The sequence below is a fragment of the Ovis aries genome, chromosome X (assembly GCF_016772045.2).
Source record: "Ovis aries strain OAR_USU_Benz2616 breed Rambouillet chromosome X, ARS-UI_Ramb_v3.0, whole genome shotgun sequence".
Taxonomy (NCBI): Eukaryota; Metazoa; Chordata; class Mammalia; order Artiodactyla; family Bovidae; genus Ovis; species Ovis aries.
The window spans coordinates 80,818,102-80,836,617 of NC_056080.1; the positions used below are offsets into that span (position 1 = coordinate 80,818,102).

General features: G+C 48.8%; 1 protein-coding gene across 1 annotated transcript; it reads right to left on the reverse strand.

Annotated features, from left to right (window-relative positions):
- Positions 1-9,923: 9,923 nt before the first annotated feature.
- ZFP92 (ZFP92 zinc finger protein) lies at positions 9,924-16,504 on the reverse strand. The gene is made up of 4 exons (XM_042242336.1): positions 16,472-16,504; positions 16,141-16,267; positions 15,164-15,268; positions 9,924-14,822 (listed from the first exon to the last, which is right to left on the reverse strand). The coding sequence occupies exons 1-4, from the start codon at positions 16,502-16,504 to the stop codon at positions 13,549-13,551; spliced, it is 1,539 nt and encodes a 512-aa protein (XP_042098270.1). The 3' UTR covers positions 9,924-13,548.
- Between the last annotated feature and the right edge of the window lie 2,012 nt (positions 16,505-18,516).

An 18,516-nucleotide genomic window follows, 5' to 3' on the forward strand; every position in this document is an offset into this window, starting at 1 on the left:
GGTGGGGCGACCATGCCCAGGAGTGACTCACACGAGCCACGCTTCAAGCCTTGAGCCAGAAGGGCCATCCTGAAACATGAAAGTAGGTCAGAGTGGCTGGGGCCACGGCAGTGGGCAGAGTGGCAGACAGAGAGGCCAGGACCCAGGCAGTGGCGGCCTCAGGCCAGCCTCATTCCCCAGCTAGGGTCCGGACAGACCCTGACAGCACCGGGGAGCCACACAGCGCTGTAAGCAGAGGAGAGGAAAAGTCAACTTCTGTTTTTACAACATCTCTCAGGCTGCACTGTGGGAAAGACCTGAGGGGAACAGTCTGGGAGGGTGGTCCACGCCCTGCCACCTTCCCTGGGGACAACACCCACCCGAGAGAGGGCCAGGGTGGGGCCTTGGTCCAGGAGCCGGTGGCAGGCAGAGCTGAGAGTCGGGGGTGCCCAGGGGCCCCCCGATCCCTGGTGTCTGGGCACAGCTGGGTCCCTTTATCTCATTAGCCAGGCTCTGGGCCACTGACTCACCAACTCACTGAGTAGGTGAGGCCAACAGGGCCCCCTCCAGGCCACAGTGGGTGGATCAATGGCCTTTTGTGAGCCCGAGTGTTTCTCCCTACCCAATGCCAGCTTGCTGGGCGTTACAGCAGCCGGGGCACAGGCACCCTCCCTGAGCCCATGCTCAAACTGGCCAGGTGATGTTGTGTACCTGCTGCATGGAGCAGACAGGCTGGGGCGTGTCCCCTTGTGTCTGCAAGCTGTGATGTGCTGATCCACGGTGACAAGTAAATGTAAGCCTATTTGTGTGTGTGTGTGTGCACCTCTGTGTCAGGGGAGCATATATATTTCTCTATGTCTGTCTATATATGCATACAGACACACAGACATGTAAGTTTATTATAAATTTTACTGTTATAAAAGATGTAAACACACAATATACAAATAAATCTACAATATATATACAATAAAACACATGATACACTATTTCTCAATTCCATATGACCCATTGATTCTCACCAAAACCTCTTCAGTTGACTTGCCAAACTTTTGGATTGGTACCTGACCCATGGTTGCAACTGAGGGCTGACTGGTTCCCACATAAACGTTGGTTGATATTTCCACTGATCTTACCAAGACAAAAGCGAAACAGCAAAGGTATGTGTTGGAACCTCATATGTTTATTGGTGACATGAACAAAATCTCTGCTGAATTGGATAGTTTTTGATACTGGAAGTTTTTTCTTTTTGTTATTCACAATGTAATTACTACAGACTCAAATCTATGCACAGAGAAGGCACTGGCAACCCACTGCAGTACTCTTCCCTGGAAAATCCCATGGACAGAGGAGCCTGGTAGGCTGCAGTCCGTGGGGTCGCTAAGAGTCAGACACAACTGAGCGACTTCACTTTTACTTTTCAGTTTCATGCACTGGAGAAGGAAATGGCAACCCACTCCAGTGTTCTTGCCTGGAGAATCCCAGGGACGGGGAAGCCTGGTGGGCTGCTGTCTATGGGGTTGCACAGAGTCAGACACGACTGATGCGACTTAGCAGCAGCAAGTCTACACAATCAACCAAACAATAATCCGTCTAGCCCGGGTTTGCAGGCAATGCCGATTCCTGTGGGGTAAATACTCCCACCAGGCCAAACTTGTAAACACATGGCTACCCACATGACATCATTGAACGTGTGGTTCACTGGGTGGTGCACTGTGCCGAGGTACCGGGGTGAAATAAGACATGATGCGTTTTGAGTATCTCCTTTGTTTCTTTAATACAATTTAAGTGGAAGTTTATACAGTTGAATTTTTATAATAATGGCGTTTGACAAACAACTCTCAAAATTCCTGAACTTTACAACATGTGTGCATGTCTGGCTGTGCCGGGTCTTTGTTGCGGCATGTGGGATTTGTAGTTGCAGCATGTGAGATCTGGTTTCCTAGCCAGGGATTGAACCTGGGCCTCCTGCATTGGGAGCAAGGAGTCCGTAGCCCCTGGACCACCATGGATTACCCTGAACTTTTAACATCCACTAGAATGGCTACAACACAAAAGACCAACAATCCTGAGTGTTGACAAGGATGGGGAAGAACTGGGAGGCTCAGGCACCACTGGTGGGGGTGGGAGATGGGACAGAAACTTTGGAAAGCAGTTTGGCCGCATGTTAAGATATTAAACACTCACCTGCCATAATGACCTGATGATTCCACTCCTGAGTATCTATTTATCCAAGAGAAATGAATGCATGTGCATACACAAAGACTCGCACACCTCTGCTCATGGCAGCTCTAATCATTACTGCCCCAGGTTCCTGGGCTGGTGAGTGGTTTCAGACTGTGTGCATCCACAGGGCTGAACTCGGGACTCACAACAACCATGCTGAGCAACAGGGCTAGACCTGAAGAACCAACTCCACTGCTCCAACTCACCCTAGCCAGCCATTTGCTCCTCGTCAAGAAGTGTCGGTCGCTCCCAAGCCACATCCGTGTCTGCCAGTGCGGATGCAGCTGTGATCAGGAGCGTAATTGATTGAAAACAGAACCATCCATGCAGTGGGACGAGGAGATGAGGACAAGACGAGCAGCGGGCTGGAGATGTCTTTCCGTGGAGAGTCTACAGGCTATGGGGCACCATGTGCACAGGACTTCAGCTTATATCTTTACGAATCCCATCTATCTTCTTTTGGCTCAGTTTTTGTTCTCCCTCCCCCCCCCCACCCAATTTCTTAAGAGGAGTACTAATCTCCTTTGTCAGCTTCCATCTTGAATCAGTAAGGCACTCAAAGTCTGCAATTGTGCCCTGAACGAGATTTTCCTGTGTCTTGGACATTTGTCACTAAACATTCCTCTTTGCTTTGCATTGGGAGATGCTTTCAAATTTCGCTTTTCATTTCCTCACCTGTCTCCTGCTTGCATAGTAGAGTTTGTCTTGGTTTCCAAGTTGTTGAGACTGTGGTCATCTTTTATATGTGTATTTCAAATTGTACTGGATAGTGGTCTGAAGATATATTGCTTAAGATTTTGGGGTGGGGGCTTTATTAGCTTTCTAGGGCAGTTTTAACAAAGTACCGCAAATTGAAATGTCCCCGTTTTATAAAGGCCCAGTCCTGTTGGAGTAGGACACACCCTACTGACCTCATCTCTACTTGAACATCTCTGTGAATCCTGGTCTCCAAAGGTCATGTGCTAAGGTTCTGGGGGTTAGGACTCTTAACAGAATTCAACCAATAACAGAGGTCAAATGCATGAAACATTTAAAATGCCCAACAGACTGAAAAAAATTAATGTCCTCAGAGATGTGTGCTTTTCACTATTTCTCTAGACTCGTTTGATAATTGCACTATTGAATTTCTTTTTTTTTTTGTCCACTAGATCAGCCCAACCCTGTGATACTGTATTAAAATACTCCATTATCATTGTATTTTACTGACATCATCCCACCTGTCTAGTAGTTTTTTTCTGAGCACTTAGTTGCCATGTATTCGTATGGCTTTATGACTGTAGCAGTCAGGGTGCTTCTGAGAAACAGGACAAGTTGGAGAGCTCTAGATATATGTACATATGGAATCGGCTTATATATTTCTGGGGGCTGGCAACTCTGAAGTCTGCAGAATGAGCCATCGGGCCAGAGACTCAGGGAGGAGTAGCAGCTTGGTCCAAAGGCCATTTGGAGGCAGAATCCCTTCCTCTTCGGATGACCTCGGTGTTTTTGTCATCAGGCTTTCAGCTGATTTCATGCAGCCCACTCACATTATGTAGACTGACCTGCTTTGCTCAGTTGCTAACTATATTTCCCTGTTAATCTCATCTCAAAAACCCCTTCACAGTGACATCTAGACGGATACCTTGACTGAACACTGGGAACCCTAGCCTAGCCAACTTGACACAGAAACCTGCTGGCACAATGACTGCTCCACAGCCTTGTTTTACGTGCTTTACCTTGTCTGTGGAGATGGACCCACATGGTTTGCAAAGTGACCACCCACCACTGATTCCTTCGTCTCCTCTTCTTTCCTGAGGCTTTTGTCCTGTGTGCTGTGTAGATAGTTTCTGGGTCCTCATTCTTCCCTTGCTGGGTGACTGGCTGTGGCTGGGACAGGAACCCGTGGCCTGCATGTGGCCCCAGATTCCAGCTTCCAGAGTTGCCTGCCATCTCAGTAAACAAGCAATTATGCCAGCGATCAAGCCATCAGCCACTGCAGCTGCCCAGTACTGCGTATCCTGAGAGGAGTTCAGGATGGAGAAAAATAGGATACTGATCCTAGATAGTTAATGTGTGTATCAAAGGAATGATATCAATGAGCCCAGACCCTTGAATCTCTCCTCCACATAGAAAAGCATGAAATTCATTAACTTGCAATGTCTGTTTTTTGTGACTAGCAGCAATTTTTTGGTGTTTGACTACCATTTTGTTGTTTTGAAGCAAAATCTGGCTCCTCCTTAACCTCTCTGGAACAGTTTCTCAGAGCTCTCTGAAAGGTAATGGCCCCAAATACAACATAATTCTCAACTTTTAGGTTTTGCTTTTTTTTTAGTCAACAACCCATTTCTATTGTCGCTGGTTCCTTATATTCTGAAGCTTCTAAGAGGTTTTTCTGGGATTTCAGGAATGTTCAATAGGCAATGCCCTGGTTTGTGGTAATCAATCTGGTTTCAAACTTGGGGAGCCCACCCACTCTGTAGACGAATCATCACAGTCCCAGGCAGTCCAGGAGGGGAGGGTGGGCCCCAGACCTCAGATCCACGTCCTCCCACTTTAGGCTTCCTACCCCCGGACCCTGCCCACCCAGAGTCCTCTCCACAAAAGTGGAAATGAAAGCAAACAACTTCACTCCTCAGTTCAGTTCAGTTGCTCAGTCACGTCCAACTGTTTGTGACTCTATGGACTGCAGCATGTCAGGCTTCCCTATCACCAACTCCTGGAGCTTCCTCAAACTCATGTCCATCGAGTCAGTGATGGCATCCAACTATCTCATCCTCTGTTGTCCCCTTCTCCTCCTGCCTTCAATCTTTCCCAGCATCAGGGTCTTTTCCAACGAATCAATTCTTCACATCAGGTGGCCAAAGTATTGGAGTTTTAGCTTCAGCATCAGTCCTTCCAATGTATATTCAGGACTGATTTCCTTTAGGATGGACTGGTTGGATCTCCTTGCAGTCCAAGGGACTCTCAAGAGTCTTCTCCAACACCACAGTTCAAAAGCATCCATTCTTTGGCGCTCAACTTTCTTTATAGTCCAACTCTCACATCCATACATGACTGCTAGAAAAACCATAGCTTTGACTAGATGGACCTTTGTCGACAAAATAATGTCTGCTTTTCAATATGCTGTCTAGGTTGGTCATAGGTGTTCTTCCAAGGAGCAAGCATCTTTTCATTTCATGGCTGTAATCACCATCTGCAGTGATTTTGGAGCCCCCCAAAATAAACCCCGTCACTGTTTTCATTGTTTCCCCATCACAAAACCAGAAGGAATCCTCAGTCTTTTAAGTCAGGCAGTCTTTTCCAAGACTCCTGGTGATCTGGCTGGCCCTCTGTGCTGGGAACTGCCTTTATTCTCAGGACCAGAAAGCTTTCTCTCAGCCTGAAGATTTGCATTTCAAAGAGGTGACTCCAAGGCCCTGAAGAAGAGCCTTCTGGAGCTGTAAGGCTGGCAGGAGGCGGGCCAGCTCCAGGGTTCACAAAGGTCAGGTGGATCTCTGTAGTGGTCTAAAGAAAGGGAGGGCAGAAAGGTTTCCTTTCAGCAGCTTGGCTGAGGCTTTCCCACAGTCTTTCCACCGCAAATCTCAGCTTGCAGCCCTGCCCGCTGCCCTCAGGCTGCCTTGTGGCTTCCCAGCTACTGCCCCACATGACTCACCTCTCTGGGGACACTCGGGTGTCTGATGAGTTGTGTGGACTCTGCTCATGGGGCTGCTCTCTGCTGAATGAAGGGCTCAGCACATGACCTCCCAAAGGCCCACCCACGGGGGATTGTCCCTTCTTCGGCTGGCTTCCCTGCCATTTCTCTGCCTCGGCTACCAATCTGGGCATAACTGGGGCTCGGGGGGAAAGGGAGTGCTGTGGACAGTGTCAGCTGGTAGGCCTTCCCAAGGCGAGATGGTGCATCTTTAGAAAGGCCTAGCTCGGGCTGTCACTCACAGTGGTCAGTGGACCCCATCAGTGTTGGAAGAAGCCTGGGGTGGGGTTGGGGGCCTGGCCCATAACCAGGTGAGGAAAAGCCTGTGGGGAGGGCGGGCACGAGGAGGGGCAGCCCCGCAGAAGGCTGGCCAGTGACCTTGGCAGGTGAGAGGCTACACGGGGTCAGGGAAGCTGTATAACCTTCCATTTAACTTGGATTAAAAAAAACAAAAGTGAAACTGAAGTCGCTCAGTTGTGTCTGACTCTTTGCGACACCATGGACTGTAGCACACAAGGCTTCTCCATCCATGGCATTTTCCAGGCAGGAGTACTGGACTGGGTTGCCATTTCCTTCTCCAAAAAACAAAGGAGACACTGAAAACTCATCCCCTGACCCCATGGAGCCTCTTACCTGCCTGCCAGGGGACATCAGGTTGAGAAGCTGGAAATCCTGCTCGTGGAGAAAAAGCGAGCAATGAATTGTTGACCTTTCCCCTACATGTGCTTACCCTGGAGGTGGTGAGAGGTACCCAGCAGTCAGGAGAGAGCCTTGATTCTTGGTGATGTGTGAGGACTTTGCCCAGGGGAAGAGCCTGGGTGCTGGGCCCTGCCCCTACCCACCCTGTTCCCCAATTCTGTGACCAGCAGACAGGACCTCACAGGGTGGCCTCAGTTTCCTCCTCTGTAAAATGGACACAGTACAGTTGTGCCAGGAGGATTGATTGAACCCAGGCAGGGCACACATCAGCTGAGTGGTGAGTGTCAGTGACAATCCAGCTCCTGCTCCTTGGAACTCTGGCCTAGAGGCTTGGCATGTTTGAGATTCTCATTATGACCTCTGAGCCCTACCTGCTGTCCCTGCCCAGTGCCCTCATCCCTCCACCAGCTCCCTGGGTTCCACAATGTTCCAGTCTGGGCTCTACGGGGACCTCGATATGCCAATTCTTAGACTCGGTGGATATGACCTTATTTGGAGAAAGGGTCTCTGCAGATATAATTATATGACAAATCTTGAGATGAGGCCATCCTGGATTAGCCAGGTGGGTCTCAAATCCAATGATAGGTGTCTAGCAGTTGGATCTGAAAAAAACTAGTTATCTATATAGAAAAAATGAATTGTGAATTGACCTCACACCATACACAAAGTTAATGAAACGGATTATAGACCTAAACGTAAAAACTAAGACTATGCAACTTCTATAACAAAAGTGCGTCAAGGCTGTATATTGTCACCCTGCTTATTTAACTTATATGCAGAGTACATCATGTGAAATGCTAGGCTGGATGAAGTACAAGCTGGTATCAAGATTGCCAGGAGAAATATCAATAACCTCAGATATGCATATGTTACCACCCTAACAGCAGAAAGCGAAAAGAAACTAAAGAGCCTCTTGAAGAAAGTGAAAGAAGAGAGTGAAAAAGCTGACTTAAAACTAAATATTCAAAAAACTAAGATCATGGCATCTGGTCCCAACACTTCATGGCAAATAGATGGGGAAACAACGGAAATAGTGACAGACTTTATTTTCTTGGGCTCCAAAATCACTTCAGAGGGTGACTGCAGCCATGAAATTAAAAGACACTCCTTGGAAGAAAAGCTATGACAAACTTAGGCAGTGTATTAAAAAGCAGAGACATTACTTTGCTGACAAAGGTCCATCTAATCAAAGCTATGGTTTTTCCAGTAGTCATGTATGTATGGATGTCAGAGTTGGACCATAAAGAAGGCTGGGAGCCGAAGAATTGATGCTTTTAAACTGTGGTGTTGGAGAAGACTCTTGAGAGTCTCTTGTACAGCAAGGAGATCAAACCAGTCAATCCTAAAGGAAATCAACACTGAATATTCGTAGAAAGGACTGATGCTGAAGCTCCAATACTTTGGCCACCTGATGTGAAGAGCTGACTCATTGGAAAAGACCCTGATGCTGGGAAAGACTGTGGGCAGGAGGAGAAGGGGACAACAGAGGACGAAATGGTTAGACGGCATCACTGACTCAATGGACATATGTTTGAGCAAGCTCTGGGAGATGGTGAAGGACAGGGAGGTGTGACGTGCTGCAGTCCATGGGGTTGCAGAGTCGGACATGACTGAGTGACTGAACAACAAAACTATGCAACTTGTTTAAGAAAATTGAAAAAAAAAGAAAAAGAAAATTGAGGATCAAATCTTAGTGGCTCAAGTTTTGAAAAGATCTTAACTGTGATATGAAGAGTGCAAGCTATAAAATTTAAAAATTCATAAATTTGACTTCATCAAGATAAAATCACTCCTCCTCATCAAGAAACAGCTATGAAAATGAAAAGGGAAGCCACAGTCTGGGAGAAATAGCTTCAGTACACATATCTGACAAAGGACTTGTATCTAGAACTCTTACATTAAATAACAGACAGCCCAAGTTAAAAAAAAAAAAACATGAGGAATTCCCTGGCGGTCCAGCAGTTAGGACTCAGCGCTTTCACTGTGGAAGGCCTGGGTTCAATCTCTGATCAGGGATCTGAGATTCTGTAAGCCTCACAGTGCAGCCAAAAAAAAAAAAAGTAAAAAGATTTAAACACACACATCACCCAGTTAAGATATATGACTGGCTGATGAGGTTGTAAAAAGGTGCTCAACATCATTAATTATCAGGAAAATGCAAACCAGAACTACAACATGATCCCACTTCAACCCACCAGGATGTCTGGGATCACAAAGATGGACAAAAACAAGTGTTGGGATGATGTGCAAAGTTGGACCCCTCATACACTTCTGGTGGGAAGGTAGCATGGTGCAACTGCTTTGGAAAACACTTTGGCAGTTCCTCAGTTAAACACAGACTTACTATGTGAGCCAGCAATTCCACTCCTAGCTATATATGCAGGAGAAAGGAAAACATCTGTCCACACAAAAAATTGCACACAAAACTTCACAGCAGGTTTATTTGTCAAGGCCAAAGCTTGGAAAACCCAAGAATGTACCAAAATCATTTTGATCCATTCAGACAGTAAGACTAGTACTTAGTGATTAACAAACGAAGAACTTACAAACACACAACAACCTGGCCTGAGAGGCCAGGCAAGAAGAGTGCATGCTGCATCATTTCAATTACACAGAATTCTAGAAAAGGCAAACCAATGTGGAGTAACAGGAAGAACAATTGCTGTGAGAAGGGGGGGCAAGAAGGGGTAGGAAGGAGTGAGCACTGGGGAAGACAAGGTAACTTTTTGGGGTGATGGGCATACATTCACCATCTGCACTGCTGTGGTTTTACAGGTGAATACATATCAAAACTCATCCAAATGTACAGTCTGAATATATGCAGGTTTTGAAAGATGAACCAGCAACCTTTAAATCCTAGAGGACCCTTGTGTTGTGATGTCATGGACACACTGTGGCTAGCACAAGAGGAAACCATCTAAGTACAGGTACAAGTGGGAACTGACCTGAGGGAATAAATGGCAGCAAGCCACGACCCGGGGTGCTTTGCAATTTTGGGCACTCCTGTTTGCCCTTGCCCCCCACCCCCTGTTGAGTACTCTGTCCTTTTCTCCCCTTCCTGCATGGAAAATTCTTCAGAACTGTCTAGATGACTCCAGTGTACACTTAGTGGTCTTCAATGTGTAAATTCACAAACTCTAGCAGTTATCATCTGCAACTTTTTTCTTCCTTGATCCTAGAATAATTCTCTCATGTTACAAAAAATTGCTCTTCTTCAGGAGCCAGCTATAGACCAAACTTCGTCTGACACTCCCAGCTGTTCGTGCTCTGGTTCTAATGACCGTTTACTCTATGTCTGCCCTACAGAAAGCCCTCCACCCTCCCAGAAATCCCATGATCTCTACTTCTCGTCTTCAGAGTTCACCTGGTACTAAGTTCTACCCTGACCTCCACACAGCACTTTGCTACCTAACCAGGCAAAGACTCGACATCCTGAGCTGAAAGCTGCCGTGTCCCCCTGCCAAGGCAGCGATGGCAAAAGCGGGGTCCTGGCCCCTCTGGAACTGTTCACAGGGAGTTGCCTCCAGCCTGGGCACCCTGCTTCCCCTAGGTTGCCACAGCATAGGCCAGAACCAGCCCCAGGAGTGAGGGGGAAGCCATCCAGTAAAGAGTTAGAAACTAAGGACATTCAACAACAATGGCAACAAGCCTTGCAGGCAATGTAAACAAAAGGTCTAAGACACCAGGTCAGTGATGGGGTGCTCTGCCTTCCTGCTCTAGGAGTGCCAGTGGCCTTGGGCGGCTGCCCTTGGTCTCTGTGCAGCTCCGCTTGGAGGGGTCCTGGCTTCCCTTCAAGCCCACACTGTCTTGGCTCCCCCTCCCCCAGTCTAGGTCAGCACCCTTTCCTGAGACCTTTCACCAAACTGCTGTTACTTCAAACCAACACCCAGACCTTCCTTATTTGTTTACACCCAAAGTCAAAGAATTCAGTTGGGGACAGTTTACCAGTTATGAGAAGATACTGCCGTAGCACTTAAAACAGCTCTTGAAAAGTGTCCCAAATTTGCAAGAGCAAATCATGTGCTACAGGCTGATCCAGTGTCCGACAAGGTCATCTCCGGAGCTGAAACCCAGTCCAAAAGTGTGGAGTGTGAATTTTGTTGGGGGGCAGGTGGTGAAAAGCAGGCAAGATATTCCCCAACAGTCTCAGCTTTTACATTCCAGTCGTCATCAGAAAGCAAGTGCAGGCCACAATCGCAGTTCCCCACCTAGCCAGAGGGGAGCCCGATTTCAAAGCACGATAGAAGGCAAATAGCAAGCATCCTTTCCGGACACTCTCTGGATGATTCCATGTGATACCCGTTTAGTTCCTGATGCACACCCGATTGATTACCACCACATGTGCTAATGAAGAGGCGTGAAAATCTAATGAAGAGTGAGATGAGATGAAGAAATGCCAAACAAAAGATGCATCACTTATACATGTCCCATATCTCGGTAAGCACTTAGAAACCCTGGAGCCTTTCAGGGCACTGAGACCAGAGCACATGTGCCTGGCATCTCTGCTTGCATCTCTCCAGGCAAGTCTACTTTCTATTGAAAAATTGGACATCACCACCTGTACCCCCAGTATCTAGTCATCTCTAGGTGGGTCCCAAGGTAAAAAAAGGTGCTCATGTTCAAAATTTAGTCAGCTTATCCAGTGGAACCAATGGGATGATGCTGTACTGGGGAGATACACCTTTTCTTTATTAAAAGTTGGTTACTGACCCATAGGAGTGAAGCCATTCACTTTCTAGAGCGGTGGAAATGGATAGCATTGTGCATGGATTTACACTCCTTCCGGGCCCGTCATGCAGCAATTGTTGCCCCAACCCTGGGTCACCTCAGCTGAACAAAAAGGGGACCAGAGCCCGAGCACATGGCCTCAGGCCCCTGTCCCCTGCCCTTTGTGGGGATGGGCTTCCTGAGGCCCTGCTGCCTTAAGACAGACTGTCTGGCACCTCAGACTAACAACACGCTTCCCAGTGACCTCACCAGGGAGTCCAAAGACAACACTCCTTTAAAACGTCTTTTTCTGGTGGAAAATCCAAAGCTGCAAATACTTTCCACTGCCAAAAGGCAAGGTTGGAGCCAACTGTAGTCTAAAACCTGAGGTCAATGCGCTAAGGGAAGAAGATTCATTTCACAAATATTTACTAAACGCTGGGCTCAAAGACAACGTGACACACAGAGCAAAAAGAGGCTGAAATAAAAGCAAGTTACAACAACTAAAGAACTTTACCTAAGTCACAAATGTGCACAAGTGACGGTCATATAACTGTATGAAATGACTCGATCTCTATCTCCTTCTCTCCCTCTCACTTCCAGAGTCGTCCAAGCAGTGGATGCTCCAAGCAGCATGTGCAGAAGGAGCCCTGCAATTCCAAGCCCAGTTTCTGGCAGGGGAAGTGCGTGCTTCTCAGAGGCCCAGTGGGGGAAATCTCCAGCACACCCACCACCTGCCTGCCCTCTGGCAGCCCGTGTGACTGAGCCAAAAACCCTGGCGGGTGGTGAAGGAGGCTGGCAGGTGGTGATCCAACCAGGATGCAAGGCATCCTGAGAAGGGCAAAGGGCAGAATTCCTGGTCCCAGCTCTGGGGACAGTGTGGGCAGAACAATCCAGACCTGCCAGCAGCTTCCCCCCAGGCAGCACAAACTCCCTTGCAGAGTCTCTGTGGGTAGGGTGGGCAGAGGGTGGCCTGCAGTAAAGTGCCATTTGAAGGCTTCACCCTGTCTCTGCAGGGATAGGGGAGGGAGTGAGAAGACGGGCCAGGCTTGCCAGCAAGCTAACTGACCGTCAGGCCTGAGGTAGGCCCCTTTCTCCTTCCTGAGGTCTTCTGAGAGGGTTGGAAGGATTCTTATTTAAGGGGCGATTCCCTGACACTCCCCTATAGCAAAAACTTCTACTATGACTTACATTACACCTGAATGCAGAAACATTGAAAGCAACTGAACCTCTAATACTGTAACAAACATCATGTGAAAGCGAGAGCCATTACTGCGCTTGCTCTGTGCAAATTCCTAACCCAGCCTGCTTTCCTCCTGATCAGCACCAGGCATGAGGGGCTGCTGTTTCAGGGGGAAAAGCAACTTAAGTTGGGCGCTTTAGGCACTGAGGGTGGGGAGGAGGAGCAGACAGACCAGCCTGGCCCTTGCAGGCCGAATCTGGAGGCAGTGGGTGGGTTGAGCTGGGGTGCGGGTAGGAGATGAAAGGCAGCAAGGCAGCTGGTGGCAGCTGGGAGGGACCTGGGCCCAAGGGCTCCTCTCTCTGGGAGGGGAAGCCGAGAGTCCCCAGGCCTCATCCTCTTTGAAGGGCCCAGGAAAGCCATCCCCTCAAATCCCCTGAGCTCTGAAAAGATGGGTCCTGGGTGCTGCTTCTCCTGGAAGCAGCTGGCGGTGTCCATGGGAGGCTGCGGCTTTCAGGCACAAAGTCAAATGGCCTGGAAAAAGTATGGGCCACTGCTCAGCACAAAAGCAAGGTGTCCTGTGACTTACCCCTTGGGGAGACGCCACTCTCCGTGGGCTGACGTGTGGGCACACAAAGTGGGCACGAGCACTTTACTGTCGCAGTCTCAGTCCTTTCTCAGACCATTTCTGATGAATTTTAGGTGATGTCACAGTCCAGCCACAGCCTTGATGTGGAGCCCACAATTTTGAGTGCTGTCAAGTCCCTCCCACTACTAAGCTTTTAAAGGATTAAAGTGCTCTTCGTGTCTTCTACCTGAAAACACTAACAAGTCTTGGGATGAAGTGAAGGCCCCCATGAGATGATATGGGTCACTACTTAACTCAAAGCACTTGCTCCCTCCCACCCACAGCATGCAGGCCTCAGGCACGAGGGGCAAGAGCACTTTCAGCTGCTCCAGTGAAGAATACAAATGTGATAAGGGGCCAGTCTGCGGTGCAGTCTCTGGGCTACAATTGCATCATCAACGAGGGAAGGGAGGGGGACTAGGAGGGCTCAACTTAAAGCCAGCCCTCCTGCAGAGCACCCAGTCAGATGGTGGTGCTGGGGGCAGTGGCACAGCTGGAGTCTTGAAGGTGATTCTCATTTTCTGGGTGGGACTCTGCAGTGGCTCTTTGGAGGCCCAGGCAGGCCGGTTCCATCTCTGAGTTGTTCCCCTCCAAGCGGTTCTGGTGAATTCTCAGCTGCTGGTCAGGCTGTGGTTTCTCCTTGGAGGCCTGATTGCAGTCATCACAGTGGCTGCAGGCACAGGGCTGTGGGCGGCTGTGGGTGCGCCAGTGCTGCAGGAAGGCAGAGCAGTGGCGGAACGCCATCCCACACTCTTGACACACGTAGGTTCTCTTTTCAGTGTGCACTATCTGGTGGCTGAAGAGGTTGAATCGCCGGCTGAAGGTCTTCCCACACTCACTGCACTCATAGGGCTTCTCACCAGTGTGCACCCGGTGGTGCTGGCTGAGGCCTGAGCGCCCCCGAAAGGCCTTTCCGCACTCCTTGCACACGAATGGCTTCTCTCCCCTGTGGACACGCTGGTGGTGAATGAGCTGGGAGATGCCCTTGAAGGCTTTGGGGCACTGGCTGCACGTGTAGGGCTTCTCACTGCTGTGTGTGCGTTGGTGCTCAATGAGGTTGGAGCTCCTGCTGAAGGCCTTGCCGCACACGTCACAGGAGTAGGGCCGCTCACCGCTGTGGATGCGCTGGTGCTCCATGAGTGTGAAGTTGCGCCCAAAGCGTTTCCCACATTCATCACACCCATAGGGCTTCTCGCCAGTGTGGATGATCTGGTGCTTGATGAGGTTAGAGCCACGTGTGAAAGTCTTTCCACACTCGCCACATGCATAGGGCTTCTCACCGCTGTGGATGCGCTGGTGCTCTAGGAGTGAGAAGTTGCGCCGAAAGAGTTTTCCACACTCACCACACTTAAAGGGCTTCTCGCCACTATGGATGACTTGGTGCTTGACGAGGTTGGAGTTCCGGGTAAAGGATTTCCCACACTGCTGACACACAAACCGCCTCTCTGTGTCTTTGAAACTCGGATGTCTTACAACCAAATCCTGCTTACCTCCGTAGCTGCTTCCCTGCATCTCTCTTCCCTCACCTGGGGAGCTGCCTTGGCCTTTCTCCCCAGGAGGGTCACGCCTGCTGGAACTTGTCTGTGGACAACAGGCATGTTTCTGTCTGTGCTCAAGTGTTTCCTCTGACTGTCCGGCTACCTGGCTTATGTTGCCAACCTGAAGATTGGCCCCTGGGAGTTCTTTTGGACAATTTTTTTCCTTTGAAATTGTCAGCTTGCTATTCATCCTGTCACCTGGAAAGACATAGAGAGCACCAACAAGTGTCATCACCTTCCTGGGTCTCAATTTAGGTTTGTTCTTTAACCTCACCCTCACTCCAAGGCTGAGAAGAGTTGAATCCGGAGTTGAGGACATGGGAGAGAAAGCAAGATGACCATCAGCAGACAGGAAGGCAAGAGGGGAGGAGGCAGCAGTGAGCTAGAGATAGAAGAGCTGTTGTGAGACAGAGGATTCCATGGCAGATTTAAAACTGCCACGAAAGAGAATGTCTAACCCAAAGTGACCATGCCACCCTCCATCAACTGCTGCTCTTTGCCAATGGCTCAGGCAAGCCAGTAGAGTTCCCCTCACTCACCTGCCTGCATCCCTGTGGTGATCCTCATCCTGTGGACATCTGCTACCCACGGTTTCTCTCCTTGCTCTAGCTGGATGACCAGCTGAGGCTTGGCGAAAGAAAATCCTGTCCATGGAGAGGAAGCAGGTTAATCACTCCTGGACTCAGTCCAGCATTAGTATCTTCAGGACCAGAAAATAAAGAACTTTCTAGAAAGTGTCACTGGGAAGGTCCTAAGAAAAGGCACAGTCCCTCTAGGGGCAAAGAGCTCTGAGTGTATGAAGAAGCTTGGCGTGTATGAAGAGTCTTAAGTAGGTGGTGATTTGGGCCAAGAGGGTAACCATGTTATTATTTGGCCTGCAAGATGGGCAGCCTTGTGGGAAGTGGGGAGTTAGTGGAGAGACACTGAAGGACAGAGAGCTGGAGCAAAGCTGCAGGGAGTATCAAGAAGTGAACAGAGCTGAAAGGCTGCCTGTTTCACCATGTAAGAGAGGAGATGTCTCTGTTCCTTACACCAAACCTCACTGCCTGGTGAGGGGCAGAAACAACCAAGGGGGGCACAGTGGAGAAGCCTGTGCCAGCTCTTTCCAGATTTTTCCAGACTGGAAAACCAAGTCCTGGGCCTCTATGCCCTGGGCTCTATATGGCTTGATGCAAGGAACAGATGCTTCTAAACTCTATTATATGAAATGTACATGAAAGGCAACCTTGGTAAAAATAAGTATAAATTAATGCATGTAAATATTCAAGCATAACTTGCACCTATCTTTTGGGTAGATGAGGTCTAGTTAACCCCCGATTTTATATCAAAATACCTATAGGCCTAAAACCATTTAGATAAAACTGTCTTTGAGGTAAAAGCTGGACATCAGTGGATTACTGACCTGATGGGGAAACGCATTTATTCTTGGAATCATAGTAACCAGCAAGAAAAGGAACTCAGAAATAAACTGAATTCTGAGACAGGATGGGGGCCTGACTGTGTAAAGGATCCTTACCCAGTGACACCAAATGGTGGTAATTCTCTAGCATCACTTGCTTGTACAGCTTCCTTTGTCTGTGATCCAGAAGCTTCCATTCTGTCTTGGTGAAGTACATGGCAACATCCTCAAAAGATACTGGCACCTAAAACAAGCCATCACTGTGGTTTCAGGGGAATTCACCCTCATGAGCCCCAGGATGAGCTGGCAGCAACAAAAAACGTGTCGTGGTGGGGCCGAGAGAGCTCAGCAAGAGCTGTTACAATGGGACAGGAAAGTGCAACAAACGGAGGCTGATGAGGGGGATGCCAGGCCAAGGGGCTGCCCACAGTCAGGGAGCCCCACTCACCTTGGGTCTGGCTGTCAGGAGCATGGCTGCCATCGTGGGGGCACAGGGATGCTAAGAGGGTGGAGAGAGACTGATGTGAGCTGAGCCTATGCACTGTGTGACCTTGTCCAGATAAGGCCCCAATCAGAGCTGCTAACAAAATTCAACGCATAACACTTTCCAAAGCTGAGCTTCTGTCCCCTTCTCAGGAGACAAGGATTCCATCTCTCCTCATGCTGGATCCGCCTAGCCAGGCTGCCAGACTGTTAAGGGAGTGTATGTCTTCTTTCTCTTTCTCACTTCCTTCCTCTCTCAGCCCTCCTACCACATGACTAGCCCCTCAGTCCTGACTTTCAAGCTATCCCTGGAAGCCCCACTGCCACTCTCTTGCCCCTGAGGTCAGGGTTCTTTATATATACATATATATGTATATATACACAATTTTATTTATTTATTTTTGGCTCCTCTGAGTCTTTGCTGCTGCATGGGCTTTTCTCTAGTTGCAACCCCATGGACTGTAGCCCACCAGGCTCCTCTGCCTATAGAATCCTCTAGGCAATAATACTGGAGTGGGTTGCCATTCCTTTCTCCAGTGGATCTTCCTGACCCAGGGATCGAACCCAGGTCTCCTGCATTGCAAGCAGATTCTTTACTGTCTGAGCCACTAGGAAGCCTATATATATATAATTTTATTTATTTTTGGCTGTGCCGGGTCTCTGTTGCTGCATGGGCTTCTAGTTGCAGAGAGTAGGGACTACTCTCCAGTTGTGCATGGGCTTCTCATGGAAGCGGCTTCTCTTCGGTAGTTGCAGCATGTGGCCTCAGCAGTTGCAGCTCCTGGCCTCTAGGGCACAGGCTCAGTAGTTGTGGTGCATGGACTCAGGTGCTCTGCAGTATGTGGGTTCTTCCCAACCCAGGGATCGAACCTGTGTCTCCTGCATTGGCAGGCACATTCTTTACCACTGAGCCACCAGGGAAGCCCTGCAGAAGGAGATCGAGCTCAGGGTTCTTAAAGAAAAAGTCCAAATACACGTCACTTTCACTTGTAAACAGACTTGCTCTCAGAGAAAGAGAAAGACCAAGCTGGTGGAATGCATGATGGAGGCCACCCCCTCCAAGGCTGGGAGAGAGGGTGCTTTCTGAGAGCACAGGCTGAGAGCTCTGGACTGGGGGTGAGCAAAGAGAGTAGCAGGCAAAGGGCATGGCCCATACCCAGCCCAAAGATGGGCCCCAGCTGGGCGGTGGGGGGAGGAGTGGGTGTCATAGCCTGTTTGTTCCCCAAGAGAGGGCAAGGGGACAGGGTCCCTGGAACAATTTAAATCGCCCCAAATTTCCTTATCACCCACAATGAGCTGTCAGTTAACAATGTGCTGTGCTTAGTTGCTTAGTTGTGTCCCACTCTCTGCGACCCCCATGGACTGGAGCCTGCCAGGCTCCTCCATCCGTGGGGACTCTCCACACAAGAATACTGGAGTGGGTTGCCATGCCCTCCTCCAGGGGATCTTCCCAACCTAGGGATTGAACCCGGGTCTCCCACATTGCTGGCAGATTCTTTACCGTCTGAGCCACCAGAGAAGCAGAAATAGTAGAATGATGGGGGGAAAATAGCTTGACAAATGACAAAAACAGTCAACTTGAAATGTCCTTGCACCAATTAAAGGAGTACATTTTTATTTTAAAGAAACACCATCAACTGTCAGTGATTAGAGCAAAATTAATACTAAATCACTTGCAAGTAGCTATGTAACTAACCTCCAAGTTGGGATAAAAAGCTTATAACAAACCAATAATTCCTCCCCAAATTGGCAAAGCCAGATGAATACAAAATCATTTCTTAGAAAGCACCTAAGAGTTGCCCAAGCAGTGAGAACAAGAGGGACTAAAGTTCAGGAGATAACCATGGATAATTAATTTAATGTTCTTTTTTTGGACAACTCAAGGCACAGGGAACAGGCTGAGAATTACAGTTTGTCCTGAGCAGAAGTCTAAAGCAGTCTGAGAAGGCTGTAGTAACAAGATCAGAGACATGAGATGTCTCAAGCACATGGTTGTCTTTTCCTCTCATG